Source organism: Arachis ipaensis, chromosome B1, assembly GCF_059453495.1.
Source record: "Arachis ipaensis isolate K30076 ecotype BB chromosome B1, ASM5945349v1, whole genome shotgun sequence".
Classification (NCBI taxonomy): domain Eukaryota; kingdom Viridiplantae; phylum Streptophyta; class Magnoliopsida; order Fabales; family Fabaceae; genus Arachis; species Arachis ipaensis.
Genome location: NC_142436.1, coordinates 23,541,724 through 23,562,757, shown reverse-complemented (window position 1 = coordinate 23,562,757; position 21,034 = coordinate 23,541,724). Strand labels below are relative to the sequence as shown.

The 21,034-nt window shown below is 38.8% G+C and overlaps 1 protein-coding gene across 1 annotated transcript in view; it reads left to right on the top strand.

Annotated features, from left to right (window-relative positions):
- The first annotated feature begins 385 nt into the window (after window positions 1-385).
- LOC148575966 (uncharacterized) overlaps window positions 386-21,034 on the top strand; it is a 33,214-nt gene continuing 12,565 nt past the window's right edge. Inside the window, exons 1-3 of the mRNA XM_088502635.1 lie at window positions 386-832; window positions 1,080-1,886; window positions 1,986-2,681. Of these exons, the coding sequence (XP_088358761.1) occupies window positions 386-832; window positions 1,080-1,886; window positions 1,986-2,681 (1,950 nt within the window). The remainder of the gene's footprint in view (window positions 833-1,079; window positions 1,887-1,985; window positions 2,682-21,034) is intronic.

Genomic DNA, 21,034 nt, shown 5'->3' with positions numbered 1-21,034 from the left:
TGAGACTGATCACCTTAATATCGATTGTTTGGTGTAGACAGGAACCCTAATGGCCACTCACGGACGAGGTCGAGCACATTCACGCGAGAGTAGGAATGAGCAACCAGCTGATAACCATGCCGAGTTCATGGTGGCTATGGCAAACCTTGCGAACACTATGGAAGCTAATGCTGCCGAGACTCTGTAAGCTGTGCAGAGATTAGGCCAACCGGCCGGGAACGGAAATGGCAATGGGAACGGAGGAGGGAATGCCAATGATAATGTTGAGGGAAACGGAGGTAACACGGGTGGTGTTCCGATGACCTTGGCGACGTTTCTCAAGGTTCATCCATCAATTTTCATAGGATCCACTAATCCTACTGAAGCGGACCACTGGTTCTAGGCTATGGAGCGTGCTTTACAGGCACAACATGTTCCCATCAATCAATACGTCGAGTTCGCCGCTTATCAGTTAGCGGGAGAGGCCCAGCCCTGGTGGCAAGCAGAGTGTCGCTTGCTACAGCTTCAGAACGCCGACATTCCGTGGGAGGTATTCCAAACAGCCTTTTATAAGAAATATTTCCCTGGGTCTGTAAGGGAAGCAAAGGAGATGGAACTAATGCAGCTGAAGCAAGGTTCTCTATCTGTGGCAGATTACACCAACAAGTTTGAGGAGCTCTGTAGGTTTTCTAGGGTATGTCAAGGTGCCCCGGAGACTTACCAGAGCTGGAAGTGTATTAAGTACCAGAGGGGTTTAAAGGATAGCATTATGACTGCTGTGGTGCCTATGGAGATCCGTGTCTTCTCTGACTTGGTGAACAAGGCGAGAGTGGTGGAAGAGTATGCCAAGACGGTAGCTTTGTCCAAGGAAACTCATGGAGGGAGCTCTAGTCGGGGACGTAGCAAGTATTTTCATCCTAGAGGGTAAAGCTTCAAGAGAGGAGGATATGCGCCTCAAGGTCAAGGAGGCTTTAGAAAGAACACCCATGATCAGATTCAGTGTGGCAAAGGGAGAGGAAATCAGAGTAAGAGTTCTTCGGATTTAGCTTGTGATCGTTGTAGACGTTTTCATCCATATGACTCTTGCAAGATTGGTATAGGTGGGTGCTTCAACTGTGGCTTGCCTGGTCATTTTGCGAGGGATTGCACACCTGAAGAACCAAAGTGCGGGTCAAGGTCAGCACCAGGGGCGAGTCTTTGCTGTGAATGCCAAGGATGCTTCCAAGGCAGATCCGTTGATGAGAAGTATATGTCTAATTGGTGATAAGTCCTTAGTTGCATTATATGATACTGGAGCTTCACATTCGTTTATTTCATTTGCTAAAGTTGAGGAATTAGGCTTGAAAGTGTCAGAGTTACCATTTGATCTGCATGTACATACTCCACATCAGATAGTTATGACTAGGTCAGGTTGTAGACAAGTAGGTTTCAAGCTGGAGGGTAGAGACTTTGTGCATGATTTGATCTGTTTACCAATGGTGGGGCTAGAGATGATTTTGGGATTTGATTGGTTGACGAAGAATCGGGTTTTGTTGGATTACTTTGAACGGACAATTCGATTTATGTCGGAGGGAGAAAATAGAGCAGTGGTAGCTGCGGGGTATTACCTGAACTCTGTAATGGTGCATTGTAGTGGGAAAGAGTGTCAGGGTTATATTCTGTTGGCTGCTAATGCGTTGGGTGATGCCCAGAACCTGGATCAAATTCCGGTAGCTAGAGACTTTCCGGAGGTATTCCCAGAGGATATTCCTGAATTCCCACCTCAAAAGGAGATTGAATTTGTGATTGAATTGGTGTCGGGAGCCAGACCAGTGTCGATTGCGTCGTATAGAATGGCTCTGATAGAGTTGGCAGAGTTAAAGACTCATTTGGAGGAGCTTCTGAATAAGAGGTTCATTCGACCGAGTGTATCACCGTGGGGAGCGCCAGTTTTATTGGTGAAGAAGAAGGATGGAGGAATGCGGCTGTGTGTGGACTATCGACAGTTGAACAAAGTGACTGTGAAGAACAAGTACCCGCTGCCAAGGATAGATGATTTGATGGATCAACTGCAAGGAGCTGGGGTGTTTTCAAAAATTGATTTGAGATTTGGTTACCTTCAGATAAGGGTGAAAGAGGATGATATCCCTAAGACTGCGTTTAGGACACGCTATGGACACTATGAATTTGCGGTGATGTCCTTTGGGTTAACAAATGCACCTGCTGTTTTCATGAACTACATGAACAGAGTGTTTCGTCCCTTTTTGGACAAATTCGTGGTGGTTTTCATAGACGACATCTTAGTTTATTCTAAGACGGCAAAGGAGCATGAGAAACACTTGAGGATTGTGTTGCAAATCCTAAAGAAGCGAAAGTTGTACGCTAAGTTGTCCAAGTGCGAGTTCTGGAAGGAGGAAGTGAAGTTCTTGGGTCACGTAGTGAGCAAAGGAGGAATAGCCATAGATCCTTCTAATGTAGAAGCGGTGATGGAATGGGAAAGACCGACGACGGTGACGGAAGTCAGAAGCTTCTTGGGTTTAGTCGGATATTACTGGAGATTTATTGAAGGATTTTCCCGGATTGCACTACCGATGACTAAGTTGACAAGGAAGGAGGAACCGTTTGTGTGGACATCAGAGTATGAAGAAAGCTTTCAGAATTTGAAGCAGCGATTAACTTCAGCACCTGTTCTAATCCTACCGAAACCGCATGAACCTTTTGAAGTATATTGTGATGCATCGCTGATGAGAGAACTTTTGCGTGGTCTAGAAATTCGCAAATAAATCCTCGTTGCAGGTATAGCTTCTAAACCAACAAAAGCCCTTTCATACAAACGTTTGGTTGTCACAAGTAACAAACCCCTTAAAAATTGATAACCGAAGTATTTAAACCTCGGGTCGTCTTCTCAAGGAATTGCAGGGAGGTATGTTCTTATTATTGGTTATGAGTCTTGTAAATTAGGGGTTTTAGAAAGTAAGGGAGCAGTATGTTGCATAAGAAGAATAAAATAAATGAATAACTATAAAATAAACTCTTGGCAAGGTATGAAAACTGGAAGTCCTATCCTGGTTATCCTTATCAATTGTAATGAGAATTGGATTTTTCTCCCACTTTGTAAACCTCTAATTATGAAGGTAAGTTAAGTGGATGAATTAATTTTTATTCCTCAGATCCTAGTCTTTCCTTGGGAAAGGCTAGAGTTATTGGAACTCGAATTCATTCTTGAAGAATTCCAAATTTCAATCAACAATGAGTTTGATAACTCAAGTGTCTCCAATGACTCAACCAAAGCCAAAAGGGAAGAAAGTCTATTTGAATAAAAATAATTTGGATAAACTGAGAGCATTAATAAATTAAAGAGAGAAATCATAAGTCTGAAATACCTCAAATTATATTAAATAAAGAAATCAATTCTAACATGGAGTTCATAAACCAACATTAACAAACTAAAATAAAATAATAGAATAAATAAAAGTAGAAGAACATTGAACCTGGGATTGAGAGTCACTCCTAAAACTAAGAGAAATCCTAAATCCTAATCCTAAGAGAGAGGAGAGAACCTCTCTCTCTAAAAACTACATCTACTCCTATGTAAAGTGAATTATGAAAGCCTTTTTTTTAATGGATGCAATCCCTCTACTTTATAGCTTCTAATTTGTATTTTCTGGGCCGAGAACTGGGTCAGAAATAGCACAGAATTCGCTGGTTGCGAATTTAAACACGCTGATTTTTGTCACTGCAACGCGTCCGCATGGAGTACGCGGTCGCGTCGCCTAGCGTCAGGGTAACTATGACATATTATATATCAAATCGAAGCTCTGGACGTTAGCTTTCGAACGCTACTAGAATCGTGTCTTTTGGACCTCTGTAGATCAAGTTATGACTGTTTGAATGCGAAGAGGTCAGGCTGACAGCTTTGCAGTTCCTTCAACTTCTTGTATTCCTTCCACTTTTGCATGCTTCTTTTCCATCCTCCAAGCCATTCCTGCCCTATAATCTCTGAAAGCACTTAACACACATATTAAGACATCTAATGGTAATAAGAGAGGATTAATAATAAGCAAATATAAGATCAAAGAAGCATGTTTTCAATCATAGCACAAAATCAGGAAGGAGAATGTAAACTCATGCAATTAGTATGAATAAGTGGGTAAAGAGTTGATAAAATCCATTCAATTGAGCACAAGATAAACCATAAAATAGTGGTTTATCAACGTCCCCATACTTAAACATTAGCATGTCCTCATGCTAAGCTCAAGAGAAGCTATAAAAGTGAAGAGGAGTGGTAGAATGTATGAAATGCAACCTATCTATATGAATGCAACTACATGCAAAATGATTCTACCTACTTGGTTAAAAATAAATAAGTTCTCCAAGACAAACATGAATCAAATTTCACTAATTCAAATTATACAATAAAAGACAAGTAAACTTGTAAGAAGATAGCTCATGAAAGCAGGGAACATAGAATCAAGCATTGAACCCTCACTGGTAGTGTATATCACTCTAGTCTCTCAAGTGTATAGGGTAATTCACTCTACTCTTCTCTAATCATGCTTTCTAAACCTTGTTCTTCATCTAACCAATCAACAAATATTTAATGTACCAATGCAAACATCATGAAATCTTTTTAAGGTTGTAATGGGGCTGAGGTAAAGGTAAGGATATATGTATGGCCAAGTGAGCTTTATAAAGTGAATCCTTGATTAGTCTAAGATCTCACCTAACAGATACATGCTTTATATAATTTTAAAATACTTTACCTAGCTACCCAAATTTTTCCACTTTTGTATTACATGCTCATGTATCAAACTTATTTTTGAATTTTGTCCCATGTGCATTGATTCTTTTTATTTTGTATTTGGGGTAATATTATTTTTCTTCTCTTTTCTTTTCTTCTCTTTTTTTTATATCCCCTTATTTAATTACTTAATATTTTTTTCTTTTTTCAATGCACATGGTAATTTAATTATTTTGATTTCATATGAGCATGCTTCCCAAATTTTCAAATAACTTATTCAATTTAATTCCCTTCTTTTTTTTTTTATACATTTTATCATCCCATGTTCCCATAAAATTCCCCATACTTAAATTATACACAATGTCTATCTTAAGCTAACCAAGGATTCAACTTGGGATTTTTAATTTGTTTTTCTGCTTAAGACTAGTAATGTGGTTATAAAACAGAATAAATGGGAATTAAAAGGCTCAAAGTGGCTGACAAGGGTGATTTAAATGGTAGGCTTATTTGGGATAAGTGAGCTAAAATCAAACAATGGCCTCAATTATATGCAAGCAGGTAACACATTAAACATTGGACATTTAGAATGGAACAAAGCAAAGATTGCAATTATAGAGAAGAAAACACACAAGAATAAAAATTTATGGTTAAATAATGTAACCATGTAAATAAGCTCAAAATCTCACAGGTTGTGTGTTCTTTGCCTCAAAAATCATGTTTCAAATACAACTTCAAACAAGTTTTAACATAATTTTTTTTTTCAATTTAAATTAGTGAAAATTTTCAAAAATAGAGTCTTAAAAAGAAATTTATTACTTTAACCAAGTAGTAACTAAATGCACAAAATCAAATAAATATGCAATCAAACATGCAAATGCAACAACTAACAAGAAAAATAAACCATTGGTGTTGAGATAGAAGAGTAACTAACCCATGGAGATCGGTATCGACCTCCCCACACTTAAAGATTGCACCGTCCTCGGTGCATGCTGAGATGTGCAGGTGGACAGGTTGTTCCAACTGATGCTTTTCTTCAAAGAATTTGCAGATGGACTTGTCTGTCTCCCCTTTTAGAAGTTTCTCCCTTTTTTCGTCTTTGGTGGCCAGCCTGAAAGAAGAGAAAAAGAAGAAAAGTAACCCAAAAGATAGAAAATAAATAAAATATGGGTATTAATGCCAGATGATAAGGGTCTCATTTACATGGAAGCTTCAACATGTTCGTGAGAAAACAATAGAAGCACATGGCATATCAGTGGTGCAGAAATTGCAACAAAAGGGAGGAGTGTGGGTAATGAAAATATCAATATAAGTTCATATCAATGCAAATGAAGTGCAAGTATCATAAAAGATTGGCATTGGCAGATAATTAATATCATCCCACAGTGTAAAACAAGTCACTAAAAATAATTCAAGAAAAGAAGCAACAGTTGACTAAGAACATTTAACACCAATGGTAAAATAATAAATTTAGAAAAGAAAATAAAAATATACAAAATTAAAATGCAATGAATGAAAGTATGCAAATAAATAAAAGATAAGAAGAATGAGAAGGGAAAGAAATAAAGTAAGAAAGAAAGAGGAAAAGATTGAAGAAATTAGGATTAGAAAAGAAAAGATAAGATAATTGGCGCTGATCTGGATAAGTTGTGCGACGCAGGCGACGCGGACGCGTGAGTGACGCGGTCGCGTGGTGCGCGATAAGGTCAGGTGACGCGGACGCGTGGGGCACGCGGACGCGTGGCCTGATTTGTGCGATTGGCGCTAGTCCAGCCTCGCGTTCGCGCAACTCTCTGTTTGAAATACATTTTGCCAAATCTTAGGGTGACGCGGTCGCGTGGTTGACGCGATCGCGTGGATGGCCTTTTATTGAAAACGATGCGGACGCGTGGGCACGCGTTTGCGTGGTAGGGCTGGTGCCTCTAGCACGAGTCCAGCCCAATTTCAACTCAACTTTTGGTCATACACCCTTGTTACGTCGATTTACAGGGCCACGCGGTCGCGTGGGTGACGCGGACGCGTGGGGAAGTTGCAAATGACGCGGCCACGTCGGCGACGCGGTCGCGTGGGCATATTTATGCCTAAGGCACGCCTCCAGCCACGCTCTCGCGTGACTCTCTGTTCAATTCTTTTCTTCCAAAACGCACTGGCACGCAGACGCGTCAGCAACGCTGCCGCGTCGCGTGCGTGTTTTTTTTTTAATAATGCAGTATGCAGAATGCAATGCTAATATGAATGTTATGCAAAACTCCAGGTTCAATACAATAAAATAAAACTTAAAAACAAACAAAACAGACTAGAATTAAAACTGAAAAAGGAACGATCATACCATGGTGGGTTGTCTCCCACCTAGCACTTTTAGTTAAAGTCCTTAAGTTGGACATTTGGTGAGCTCCCTGTTATGGTGGCTTGTGCTTGAACTCATCCAGGAATCTCCACCAATGTTTGTATCTCCAGTAACCTCCGGGGTCCCAAACTAGGCATGTAAAGCCCTTAAGAAGCTTCAAACAGATTCTTAGGCTCCCGGAGTGACCAATGTCAGAGCAGATTCCAGGATCCCAAATCTTGCTTTTACACCCATTTTTGTCGGGATCTGTATTTTTCCAGCCGGGTGATAAGTAATTTGAATTCTCACTGCAGCTACCAAACAGCTTCCTAGACCCATTCAATTGAGCTTTACACCAACCTTGGCGTTTAAACTTAAAGCTTCCAACCATAATGAACCTTGCAGGACAATTCTTACCACTGGCCATCTTCCTCTTACTCTTAATGCCACAAAGAGCTCTAAGTTGACCATCCGTCTCCAGTAGCCCATATTCAAGTGGAATTAGAAAGCTAAGGGATATGAATTTTACCCACTTGAATGTTGTGAAGGATGATGGCAACTTAGGGGGAGGGGTCTCTAATGAACTTGCAAGCTCCACTCCTTTGTGTTCTTCTTTGACAACTACCACCTCTTTGCAAGCTTCTTAAATATCAACCTCTTCCTCTTGGTAGCTTTCTTCCAATTCAATCTCTTTTTCATTGCTCACCAAGGGCATGGGAGGCTGTGCTTCTTCTTCTTTAGTCTCCATCTCTTGATCAACCTCTACAAAGTCTTCAACCATGATCTGCCTTGGAGGTTGTACGCTCTCTTCAACATCAACATCAACATCAAACACCGTGGAAGGAGGCTCTATGACTGGACTTTCCAATGGAAGTACATCATCTCTTAAGTCTGCAACCACTTCTTCCTTTTTAATAATTGTTGCTTTGTCCAGTTTTTTAAGTATAAGATCGTACTCATCCTCGATGATTTTCTTTCCATGACAACTCCTTTCAACTACTCCTTCATCTCCAAGGGCCTCTCCTACCTTTACCCGTAGGGCCTCCTCTAGCTCTTTATGAAGTATGGATTCGCGAAGATGATTCCTTCTCTCCTGTTCCATATCAATAGCATAATTGGGATCATCTTGCTCTTGGATTGATGGATGTGGGTGCTCTTCCATGGAGGGTGGTGATGGGATGAAAAGATCATTATGTGGTTGAAAAGGAAGTGCACAAAAGAGCTTAAGGGTTGAATATTGGAGGTAGAGGGTTAGTTCATGCGGGATATAAGATTTTGGAATGTAGAGGTGAGACCAATGATGTTAGGGATGAGTGTATTGTTATCCAATAGAGGTTGGGGTGGATCTATGTATGGCTCATTTGGTTCATAGGGTGGTTGGTATGGTAGATGTGGGTTAGGGTCATATGAAGGTGTTTGGTGGTAAGGGACTTGTGAGTATGGTGGTCCAGAGTTATTTTGAGGAGAGGGTTCATAGGCATATGGTGGTGGTTGTTGATAGTCCATTGGAGGTGGTTGTTGCCATGAGGGTTGATCAGATCTTTGTGGCTCCTCCCATCTTTGATTGTTCCAACCTTGATGCCTGTTCTCCTTGTAATTTCCTCTTCCTACAACATAATTGTAACCAGACTCATAGCCAAAGGGGTGAGAGTTCATAGTAGCAAATAAAAATTAAAAACAAAAATATAAACAATTTTAAATTAAAAGGTTATTTGAAATTTAAATTTTTGAATTTGAAAATTAGAATTTTTAAATTTGAGATTTGAATTTTTAAATTTTGAATTTTGAATTTTGAATTTTGAAAATTAAATATTGAAATTTGAAATTTGATTTTTGAAATAAGATAAGATAAGATTTTGAAAAAGATATGATTTTTGAAAAATATTTGAATTTTGAAATTTAAAACTAAGATAAGATAAGATAAAAAAATTTTAAAATCAAAAATCCTTTTTTATGGAAAATTCGAAAATTCAATAAAAATAAAGAGAAAAGATATTTTTGAATTAAATGAGGAAAGAGAAAAACAATAAAATGACACCAAACTTAAAATTTTTAGATCAAAACGAAGAAAATAACTAAGAACAACTTGAAGGTCAAGATGAACACGAAGAACAAATTTTTGAAATTTTTAATAACTAAATAAAAACCGATAACCTCTTAATTTATGAAAAAGTAAAAATAAAAACAAAAATAAAAACAAATAAACAAGCAAAAGAAAATATTTACAATAACCAATAATATGGCACACGTTTGCAATTCCCCGGCAACGGCGCCATTTTGATGAGAGAACTTTTGCGTGGTCTAGAAATTCGCAAATAAATCCTCGTTGCAGGTATAGCTTCTAAACCAACAAAAGCCCTTTCATACAAACGTTTGGTTGTCACAAGTAACAAACCCCTTAAAAATTGATAACCGAAGTATTTAAACCTCGGGTCGTCTTCTCAAGGAATTGCAGGGAGGTATGTTCTTATTATTGGTTATGAGTCTTGTAAATTAGGGGTTTTAGAAAGTAAGGGAGCAGTATGTTGCATAAGAAGAATAAAATAAATGAATAACTATAAAATAAACTCTTGGCAAGGTATGAAAACTGGAAGTCCTATCCTGGTTATCCTTATCAATTGTAATGAGAATTGGATTTTTCTCCCACTTTGTTAACCTCTAATTATGAAGGTAAGTTAAGTGGATGAATTAATTTTTATTCCTCAGATCCTAGTCTTTCCTTGGGAAAGGCTAGAGTTATTGGAACTCGAATTAATTCTTGAAGAATTCCAATTTTCAATCAACAATGAGTTTGATAACTCAAGTGTCTCCAATGACTCAACCAAAGCCAAAAGGGAAGAAAGTCTATTTGAATGAAAATAATTTGGATAAATCGAGAGCATTAATAAATTAAAGAGAGCAATCATAAGTCTGAAATATCTCAAATCATATTAAATAAAGAAATCAATTCTAACATGGAGTTCATAAACCAATATTAACAAACTAAAATAAAATAATAGAATAAATAAAAGTAGAAGAACATTGAACTTGGGATTGAGAGTCACTCCTAAAACTAAGAGAAATCCTAAATTCTAATCCTAAGAGAGAGGAGAGAACCTCTCTCTCTAAAAACTACATCTACTCTTATGTAAAGTGAATTATGAAAGCCTTTTTTTTTGAATGGATGCAATCCCTCTACTTTATAGCCTCTAATCTGTGTTTTCTGGGCCGAGAACTGGGTCAGAAATAGCCCAGAATTCGCTGGTTGCGAATTCAAACACGCTGATTTTTGTCACTGCGACGCGTCCACATGGAGCACGCGGTTTCGTCACCTAGCTTCAGGGTAACTATAGCATATTATATATCAAATCGAAGCCCCGGACGTTAGCTTTCCAACGCAACTAGAACCGGGTCGTTTGGACCTCTATAGCTCAAGTTATGACTATTTGAATGCGAAGAGGTCAGGTTGACAGCTTTGCAGTTCCTTCAACTTCTTGTATTCCTTCCACTTTTGCATGCTTCTTTTCCATCCTCCAAGCCATTCCTGCCCTATAATCTCTTAAAGCACTTAACACACATATTAAGACATCTAATGGTAATAAGAGAGGATTAATAATAAGCAAATATAAGATCAAAGAAGCAAGTTTTCAATCATAGCACAAAATCAGGAAGGAGAATGTAAACTCATGCAAATAGTATGAATAAGTGGGTAAAGAGTTGATAAAATCCATTCAATTGAGCACAAGATAAACCATAAAATAGTGTTTTATCAATCGCTGAAGGGTTTGGGTTGTGTGTTGATGCAACACCGGAATGTGGTGGCTTACGCATCGCGTCAGCTGAGACCGCATGAGGTGAATTAACCCACTCATGACTTGGAGCTAGCGGCGATTGTGTTTGCATTGATGATTTGGAAGCACCACTTGTACGGAGTAAGGTTTTGCATCTTTTTTTATCATAAGAGTCTCAAGTACATCTTCGATCAGAAAGAGCTTCACGTGCGTCAGAGGAGATGGATGGATGATGAGCGGATAATTTATATGCTTTTTGGCAGTATTTTTAGTATGTTTTTAGTATATTTTAGTTAGTTTTTATTATATTTTTATTAGTTTTTATTTAAAATTCACTTTTCTGGACTTTACTATGAGTTTGTGTGTTTCTCTGTGATTTCAGGTATTTTCTGGCTGAAATTGAGGGACCTGAGCAAAAATCTGATTCAGAGGCTGAAAAAGGACTGCAGATGCTGTTAGATTCTGACCTCCCTATACTCGAAGTGGATTTTCTGGAGTTACAGAAGCCCAATTGGTGCGCTCTCAATTGCGTTGGAAAGTAGACATCTTGGGCTTTCCAGAAATATATAATAGTCTATACTTTGCCCGAGAATTGATGGCTCAAATCGGCGTTCCAAGTCATCTTAAGAATTCTGGCGTTTAACGCCAGAACTGGCACAAAAGCTGGAGTTAAACGCCCAAACTGGCACAAAAGTTGGCGTTTAACTCCAAAAAAAGTCTCTACATGTGAAAGCTTCAATGCTCAGCCCAAGCACACACCAAGTGGGCCCCGGAAGTGGATTTCTACACTAATTATTCTAGCTTACTCATCTTTCTGTAACCCTAGGTCACTAGTTTGTTATAAAAACTACTTTTAGTGATTCATTTTGGACCTCATGACATTTTAGACATTTCATATTGTATTTCTGACGGCATGAGTCTCTAAACCCCATGGTTGGAAGTGAGGAGCTCTGTTGTGTCTCGATGAATTAATGCAATTACTTCTGTTTTCTATTCAATCACGCTTGTTTCTATTCTAAGATACTCGATTGTACTTAACCGTGATGAATGTGATGATCCGTGACACTGATCATCATTCTCAACCTATGAACGCATGCCTGACAACCACTTCCGTTCTACCTTAGATTGAGTGTGTATCTCTTAGTCTCTTGGTTCATGATAAGAGTCTTCGTGGTATAGGCTAGGATTATTGGCAGCCATTCCTGAGATCTAGAAAGTCTAAACCTTGTCTGTGGTATTCCGAGTAGGATCTGGGATGGGATGACTGTGACGAGCTTCAAACTCACAAGTGTTGGGCGTAGTGACAGACGCAAAAGGATCAATGGATCCTATTCCAACATGAGTGAGAACTGACAGATGATTAGCCGTGCGGTGACAGCGCATTTGGACCATTTTCACTGAGAGGACAGATGGTAGCCATTGACAACGGTGATCCACCAACATACAGTTTGCCATGGAGGAGACTTGCGTGCATGAAGAAGAAGACATTAGGAAAGCAGAGATTCAGAAGACAAAGCATCTCCAAAACCTCAACCTGTTCTTCATTACTGCATAACAAGTATTTATTTCATGTTCTTTTACTTTTTACAATTAAATCTGAGAATTATTGATATCCTGACTAAGATTTACAAGATAACCATAGCTTGCTTCAAGCCGACAATCTCCATGGGATCGACCCTTACTCACGTAAGGTATTACTTGGACGACCCAGTGCACTTGCTGGTTAGTTGTGCAGAGTTGCAAAAGTGTGATTGTAATTTCGTGCACCAAGTTTTTGGCGCCATTGCCGGGGATTGTTCGAGTTTGGACAATTGACGGTTTATTTTGTTGCTTAAATTAGGAATATTTTATTTTTGTTGGTTTAGAGTCTTTTATTTGAGTCTAGTTTCATATTTTAAGTTTGGTGTCAGTTGCATGCTTTTATTTTCTTTTAATTTTTCGAATTTGCATGTTCTTAGTTCTTTCTTGATCTTTAAAAATTCTAAGTTTGGTGTCTTCTTTGTGTTTTCCTTTAAATTTTCGAAAAGTTGTGTTTGATTTTCTAAAAATTTTAATTTTGGTGTGTTTTTGCGCTTTTATTTACTTAAAAATTTTTCAAAAATTTGTTCTTGGTGTTCATCTTGATCTTCAAAGTGTTCTTGGTGTTCATCTTGACATTCAAAGTTTTCTTGTTTGTTCTCTTTGTTTTGATCTAAAATTTCTAAGTTTAGTGTCATTTTGTTATTTTTCTCTTTCCTCATTAAAATTCAAAAATTAAAAAAAATATCTTTCCCTTATTTTACTCATAAATTTCGAAATTTTGCATTAAATTAGTCAAAGATTTTCAAAATCATATCTTTTTTTTTAGTCAAGTCAAAATTCTAATTTCAAAAAAATTGATCTTTTCAAATCTTTTTCAAAAATCAAATCTTCTTAATTTCTTCAATCATATCTTTTTAAAATAATTATCAATCATATCTTTTGATTGCTAATTTCCAAAATCTTTTTAATCAATTAATTAATTTAGTTTTCAATTTACTTTTATTGCATTTTCTTCTAATTTTCAAAAACCATATCCAAAATTTTTCAAATCTTTTTAATTAATTAGCCATTTTAGCATTCGAATTATTTATTTATCTTTTTACTTTTTCTTAATTTTTCGAAACTTTTATTTTATTTTTCATTTATTTTGTTTTATTTCATTCGGTTAATTTTAATTAAAATAAAATAATATATATATATATATATATATATATATATATATATATATATATATATATATATATATATATATATTATTTGCAATCCACATCATCTCCCTTTCTCCATCATGGACCTAAGTGGAAGTGAACAGTCCAGAAGGACTCTGGGGTCATATGCCAACCCCATTACAGCTGCATATGGGAGTAGCATCTGTATGCCTCCCATCAAAGCAAGCAGTTTTGAGCTAAACCCTCAGCTTATTATCATGGTGCAGCAAAATTGCCAGTATTCTGGTCTTCCACAGGAAGAACCTACTGAGTTTCTTGCACAGTTCTTACAAATTGCTGACACAGTACGTGATAAAGAAGTGGATCAGGATGTCTACAGATTATTATTGTTTCCATTTGCTGTAAAAGATCAAGCTAAGAGGTGGTTAAATAACCAACCCACAGCAAGCATAAAAACATGGACACAGTTAACAGACAAATTCCTGAATTAATTTTACTCTCCAAAAAGGATGGCACAGCTAAGGCTGGACATCCAAGGCTTTAAACAAGAGGATCATGAATCCCTTTATAATGCCTGGGAGAGGTACAGAGGGATGCTAAGGAAATGCCCCTCTGAAATGTTTTCAGAGTGGGTACAGTTAGACATCTTCTACTATGGGCTTACAGAAAAAGCTCAAATGTCTCTAGATCACTCGGCTGGTAGATCTATACACATGAGGAAGACAATTGAAGAGGTTCAAGAGCTCATTGATACAGTTGCTAGAAATCAACATCTGTACTCAAGCAATGAGTCCTCCATAAAAGAAGAGGCTAGGGCAGTAACTACTAAACCTGATCCTCAAGAACATATTATTGAACTTAATCAGCAATTACTCCTTATGACAAAACAATTAGCAGAATTTAAAGAGATACTCCAAGACACTAAAAAAGCTAACAAGAATATGGAAGCACAATTAAATCAGACAAGATAGCAGCTATCTAAACAGATAACAGAAGAATGCCAAGCTGTTCAACTAAGGAGCCGGAAGACATTGAATAGTTCAGCTCAAAATAGTAAAAAGCCAAGAAAGGAACAACTGACAGAGGATGACCAAACCACAGCCCAAAATCCCTCTGAGGACAGCAAGAGCCCAGAGAGGAATAACTCTAGCGTTCAAACGCCAAAAAAGGGAGAAAAGTTGGCGTTAAACGCCCATTCCTTGCCCAGTTCTGGTGTTCAAACGCCAGAAAAGGGTGGGAAACTAGCGTTAAACGCCCATTCCTTACCCAGTTCTGGCGTTCAAACGCCAATGAGGGATCAGACACCTGCAAGTGCTGATAGTAACCCCTCTAAGAAGGCTTCTCTAACCACCTCTGTATGGAATAAACCTGCAGCAACTAAGGTTGAAGAATATAAAGCCAAGATGCCTTATCCTCAGAAACTCTGCCAAACGGAACCGGATAAACAATTTGCCCGCTTTGCAGACTATCTCAGGACTCTTGAAATAAAGATCCCGTTTGCAGAGGCACTTGAGCAAATACCCTCTTATGCTAAGTTCGTGAAAGAGATCTTAAGTCATAAGAAGGATTGGAGAGAAACTGAAAAAGTTTTTCTCACTGAAGAATGCAGTGCAGTCATTCTGAAAAGCCTACCAGAGACGCTTCAAGATCCAGGAAGCTTTATGATACCATGCACATTAGAGGGTGTTTGCACCAAGACAGCTCTATGTGACCTTGGAGCAAGTATCAACCTAATACCTGCATCCACTATCAGAAAGCTTGGCTTGACTGAAGAAGTCAAACCAACCCGAATATGTCTTCAACTTGCTGATGGATCCATTAAATATCCATCAGGCATAATTGAGGACATGATTGTCAAGGTTGGGCCATTTGCCTTTCCCACTGACTTTGTAGTGCTGGAAATGGAGGAGCACAAGAGTGCAACTCTCATTTTAGGAAGACCTTTCATAGCAACTGGACGAACTCTTATTGATGTACAAAAGGGGGAAGTGACCCTGAGAGTCAATGAGGATGAGTTCAAGTTAAATGCTGTAAAAGCTATGCAGCATCCAAACACATCAAATGACTGCATAAGCACTGATATTATTGACTCTTTGGTGGAAGAGATCAATATGGCTGAAAGTCTTGAATCAGAGCTAGAGGACATCTTTAAAGATGTTCAGCCTGGTCTGGAGGAATCAGAGGAATGAAAAGAACCTCTGAAAATTCCTCAGGAAGAGGATAAGCCTCCTAAACCCGAGCTCAAACCACTACCACCATCCCTGAAATATGCATTTCTGGGAGAAGGTGACACTTTTCCAGTGATCATAAGCTCTGCTTTAAATCCACAGGAAGAGAAAACACTAATTCAAGTGCTAAGGACACACAAGACAGCTCTTGGGTGGTCCATAAGTGATCTTAAGGGCATTAGCCTAGCAAGATGCATGCACAAGATCCTATTGGAGGATGATGCTAAACCAGTGGTCCAACCACAGAGGCGGCTAAATCCAGCCATGAAGGAGGTGGTGCAGAAAGAGGTCACTAAGCTACTAGAGGCTGGGATCATTTATCCTATCTCTGATAGCCCCTGGGTGAGCCCTGTCCAAGTTGTCCCCAAGAAGGGGAGGCATGACAGTGGTCCATAATGAAAAGAATGAACTGGTTCCTACAAGAACAGTTACAGGGTGACGCATGTGTATTGATTACAGAAGGCTCAATACAGCCACCAGAAATGATCATTTTCCTTTACCATTCATAGACCAAATGCTAGAGAGACTAGCAGGTCATGAATATTACTGCTTTTTGGATGGCTATTCAGACTACAACCAAATTGCAGTGGATCCTCAAGACCAAGAGAAAATAGCATTCACATGTCCATCTGGAGTATTTGCTTACAGAAGAATGCCTTTTGGTCTGTGCAATGCACCTGCAACCTTTCAGAGGTGCATGCTCTCTATCTTCTCTGATATGGTAGAGAAATTCCTGGAAGTCTTCATGGATGACTTTTCAGTATTTGGAGACTCATTCAGCTCCTGTCTTGACCATTTAGCACTTGTTCTGAAAAGATGCCAAGAGACTAACTTAGTTTTAAACTGGAAAAAATGTCACTTTATGGTGACTGAGGGAATTGTCCTTGGGCATAAAATTTCAAACAAAGGAATAGAAGTGGATCAAGCTAAGGAGGAGGTAATTGAAAAATTACCACCACCTGCTAATGTTAAGGCAATCAGAAGCTTTCTGGGGCATGCAGGATTCTATAGGAGGTTTATAAAGGATTTCTCAAAAATTGCAAAACCTCTGAGCAATCTGCTAGCTGCTGACACGCCATTTGTATTTAACACAGAGTGTCTGCAGGCGTTTGAAACCCTGAAGGCTAAGCTGGTCATAGCACCAGTCATCTCTGCACCTGACTGGACATTACCATTCGAACTAATGTGTGATGCCAGTGACCATGCCATTGGTGCAGTGTTGGGACAAAGGCATAACAAGCTTCTGCATGTCATTTACTATGCCAGTCGTGTTCTAAATGACGCACAGAAGAACTACGCAACTACAGAAAAAGAATTGCTTGCAGTGGTTTATGCCATTGACAAGTTTAGATCCTATCTAGTAGGATCAAAAGTGATTGTGTACACTAACCATGCTACTCTTAAATATCTACTCACAAAGCAGGATTCAAAACCCAGGCTCATAAGATGGGTGTTGCTTCTGCAAGAGTTTGATATAGAAATAAGAGACAGAAAAGGGACAGAGAACCAGGTAGCTGATCACCTGTCCCGGATAGAACCAGTAGCAGGGGCGTCCCCCCTCCTACTGAGATCTCTGAGACCTTTCTGGATGAGCAACTCTTTGCTAATCAGGAAGCACCATGGTTTGCAGACATTACAAATTATAAAGCTGTGAGGTTCATACCCCAGGAGTACAGCAGGGTGCAAAAGAAAAAACTAATTTCTGATGCAAAGTACTACTTATGGGATGAACCATATCTCTTTAAGAGATGTGCAGACGAAATGATCCGTAGGTGCGTACCAACAGAGGAGGCACAGAAGATCCTATGGCATTGCCATGGATCACAGTATGGAGGACATTTCGGAGGTGAGCGGACAGCCACTAAGGTCCTCCAATGTGGCTTCTACTGGCCTACTATCTATAAAGATGCCCGAGAGTTTGTGCGTAACTGTGACAGTTGCGAAAGAACTGGTAACTTGCCCTATGGTTATGCCATGCCTCAACAAGGGATCTTAGAGATTGAGTTGTTTGATGTATGGGGCATTGACTTCATGGGTCCCTTCCCACCATCATACTCAAACACTTACATTCTGGTGGCAGTAGACTACGTATCTAAATAGGTAGAAGCAATTGCCACACCCACTAATGATACTAAGACTGTGCTGAAGTTCCTCCAGAATCATATTTTCAGCAGATTTGGTGTTCCCAGAGTACTAATTAGTGATGGGGCACTCATTTCTGCAATAAATAGCTATACTCTGCTATGGTACGATATGGAATTAGCCACAAAGTAGCAACTCCATATCACCCACAGACAAATGAGCAGGCTGAAGTCTCTAATAGAGAACTAAAAAGAATCCTGGAACGGACTGTAATTGTCCGTAAAAAGGATTGGGCAAAAAGCTTGGATGATGCTCTGTGGGTATATAGAATAGCATTCAAGACTCCTATAGGAACCTCTCCATACCAGCTTGTGTATGGCAAGGCCTGTTATTTGCCCGTGAAACTGGAACATAAGGTCTACTGTACAACCAGATTCCTATACCTAGATGCTAAGTTAGCTGGAGAGAAAAGATTGCTCCAGCTGAATGAGCTAGAAGAATTCAGACTCAATGCTTTTGAAAATGCTAAAATTTATAAGGAGAAAGCAAAAAAGTGGCATGACAAGAAACTATCATCTAGAGTCTTTGAACCAGGACAGAAGGTTCTGCTATTTAACTCTAGGCTCAGACTATTCCCCGGGAAATTGAAATCCCAGTGGAAAGGACCATATGTGATTACAAGTGTGTCACCATATGGATATGTTGAGCTTCAGGATATTGATTCTGACAAAAAGTTCATTGTTAATGGACAGAGGATCAAACACTATCTTGAAAGCAATTTTGAGCAAGAATGCTCAAAACTGAGGCTTGAATAAAGCTCAGTCAAGGTCCAGCTAAAGACAATAAAGAAGCGCTTATTGGGAGGCAACCCAATTTTTATTTATCTGTGTTAATTTTCCATTTTTCATTGTTATTTTATGTCTTCTTTAGGTTGATGATCATGTGGAGTCACAAAAACAACTACAAAAATCAAAGCAAATTAAAAAAACAGAATGAAAAATAGCACACCCTGGAGGAGAAGCCTACTGGCGTTTAAACGCCAGTAAGGGCAGCAGAATGGGCGTTAAACGCCCAATCTGGCACCATTCTGGGCGTTTAACGCCAGAAATAGGCACCAGACTGGTGTTTAACGCCAGAAAAGGGCAAGAAGCTAGCGTTAAACGCCAGAAATGGTCAGCAACCTGACGTTTAACGCCAGGATGGGCAGCAGAGGGCATTTTGCACGCCTAATTGGTGCAGGGACGAGAAATCCTTGACACCTCAGGATCTGTGGACCCCACAGGATCCCCACCTACCTCAACTCAACCTCTCTCCTCTTCACACATTCCAATAACGCCCTTCCCCAAACACCCTTCCCCATATACTTTTCCCCATCACCTCTTCACCACTCACACATCTCCATCTCCTCCATTTTCTTCTTCTTCTCCTTTCTTCTTTCTTCTTTTGCTTGAGGACGAGCAAACCTTCTAAGTTTGGTGTGGAAAAAGCATTGCTTTTTATGTTTCCATAACCATTTATGGCACCTATGGCCGGAGAAATCACTAGAAAGAGGATGGAGCAAACAAGAGAGTCCACTCGTGAACCTCAACAAAAGCAACCCATTATCCTCCATGAAATTAGAGAGGACCAAAAGGCCATGAGAGAGAAGCAACAAAGGCAAGGAAGAGACATTGAGGAGTTCAAGCACTCCATAGGATCTTCAAGAAAGAGAACTAGCCGTCATCACTAAGGTGGACCCGTTCTTTAATTTCCTTGTTCTTATTTTTCTGCTTTTCGTTTTCTATGCTTGATGTTCTATCTATGTTTGTGTCTTTATTACATGATCATTAGTGTCTTAGTGTCTATGCCTTGAAGCTATGCATATGAATCCATCACCTTTCTTAAATAAAAAGTGTTTTTAATTGAAAAAGAAAAAGAAGTGCATGAATTCCGAATTTTAAAACAATTTAATTATTTTGATATGGTGGCAATACTTTATGTTTTTCTGAATGAATGCTTAAACAGTGCATATTTTTGAATTTGTTGTCCATGAATGTTAAAATTGTTGGCTCTTGAAAGAATGATGGAAAAGGAGAAATGTTATTGATGATCTGAAAAATCATAAAAATGATTCTTAAAGCAAGAAAAAGCAGTGAAAAGCTTGCAATATATATATATATATATGTGAAAAAAAAGAGGCAAAAAAAAAGAAAGAGAAAAAAAAAGAAAAAGCAAGCAGAAAAAGCCAATAGCCCTTTGAACCAAAAGGCAAGGGTAAAATAAAAAAGGATCCAAGGCTTTGAGCATCAGTGGATAGGAGGGCCCACAAGAATAAAATCCTGGCCTAAGCGGCTAAACCAAGCTGTCCCTAACCATGTGCTTGTGGCGTGAAGGTGTCAAGTGAAAACTTGAGACTGAGCGGTTAAAGTCGTGGTCCAAAGCAAAAAGAGTGTGCTTAAGAGCTCTGGACACCTCTAATTGGGGACTTTAGCAAAGCTGAGTCACAATCTGAAAAGGTTCACCCAGTTATGTGTCTGTGGCATTTATGTATCCGGTGGTAATACTGGAAAACAAAATGCTTAGGGTCACGGCCAAGACTCATAAAGTAGCTGTGTTCAAGAATCAACATACTGAACTAGGAGAATCAATAACACTATCTGAATTCTGAGTTACTATAGATGCCAATCATTCTGAACTTCAAAGGATAAAGTGAGATGCCAAAACTGTTCAGAAGCAAAAAGCTAATAAGCCCCGCTCATCTAATTAAAACTGATCTTCATGGATGTTTTTGGAATTCATTGTATATTCTCTTCTTTTTATCCTATTTGATTTTTAGTTGCTTGGGGACAAGCAACAATTTAAGTTTGGTGTTGTGATGAGCGGATAATTTATACGCTTTTTGGAAGTGTTTTTAGTATGTTTTTAGTATATTTTAGTTAGTTTTTATTATATTTTTATTAGTTTTTATTTAAAATTTACTTTTCTGGACTTTACTATGAGTTTGTGTGCTTTTCTGTGATTTCAGATATTTTCTGGCTGAAATTGAGGGACCTGAGCAAAAATCTGATTCAGAGGCTGAAAAAGGACTGCAGATGCTGTTGGATTCTGACCTCCCTGCACTCGAAGTGGATTTTCTGGAGCTACAGAAGCCCAATTGGCGCGCTCTCAATTGCGTTGGAAAGTAGACATCCTGGAATTTCTAGCAATATATAATAGTCCATACTTTGCCCGAGAATTGATGGCCCAAATCGGCGTTCCAAGTC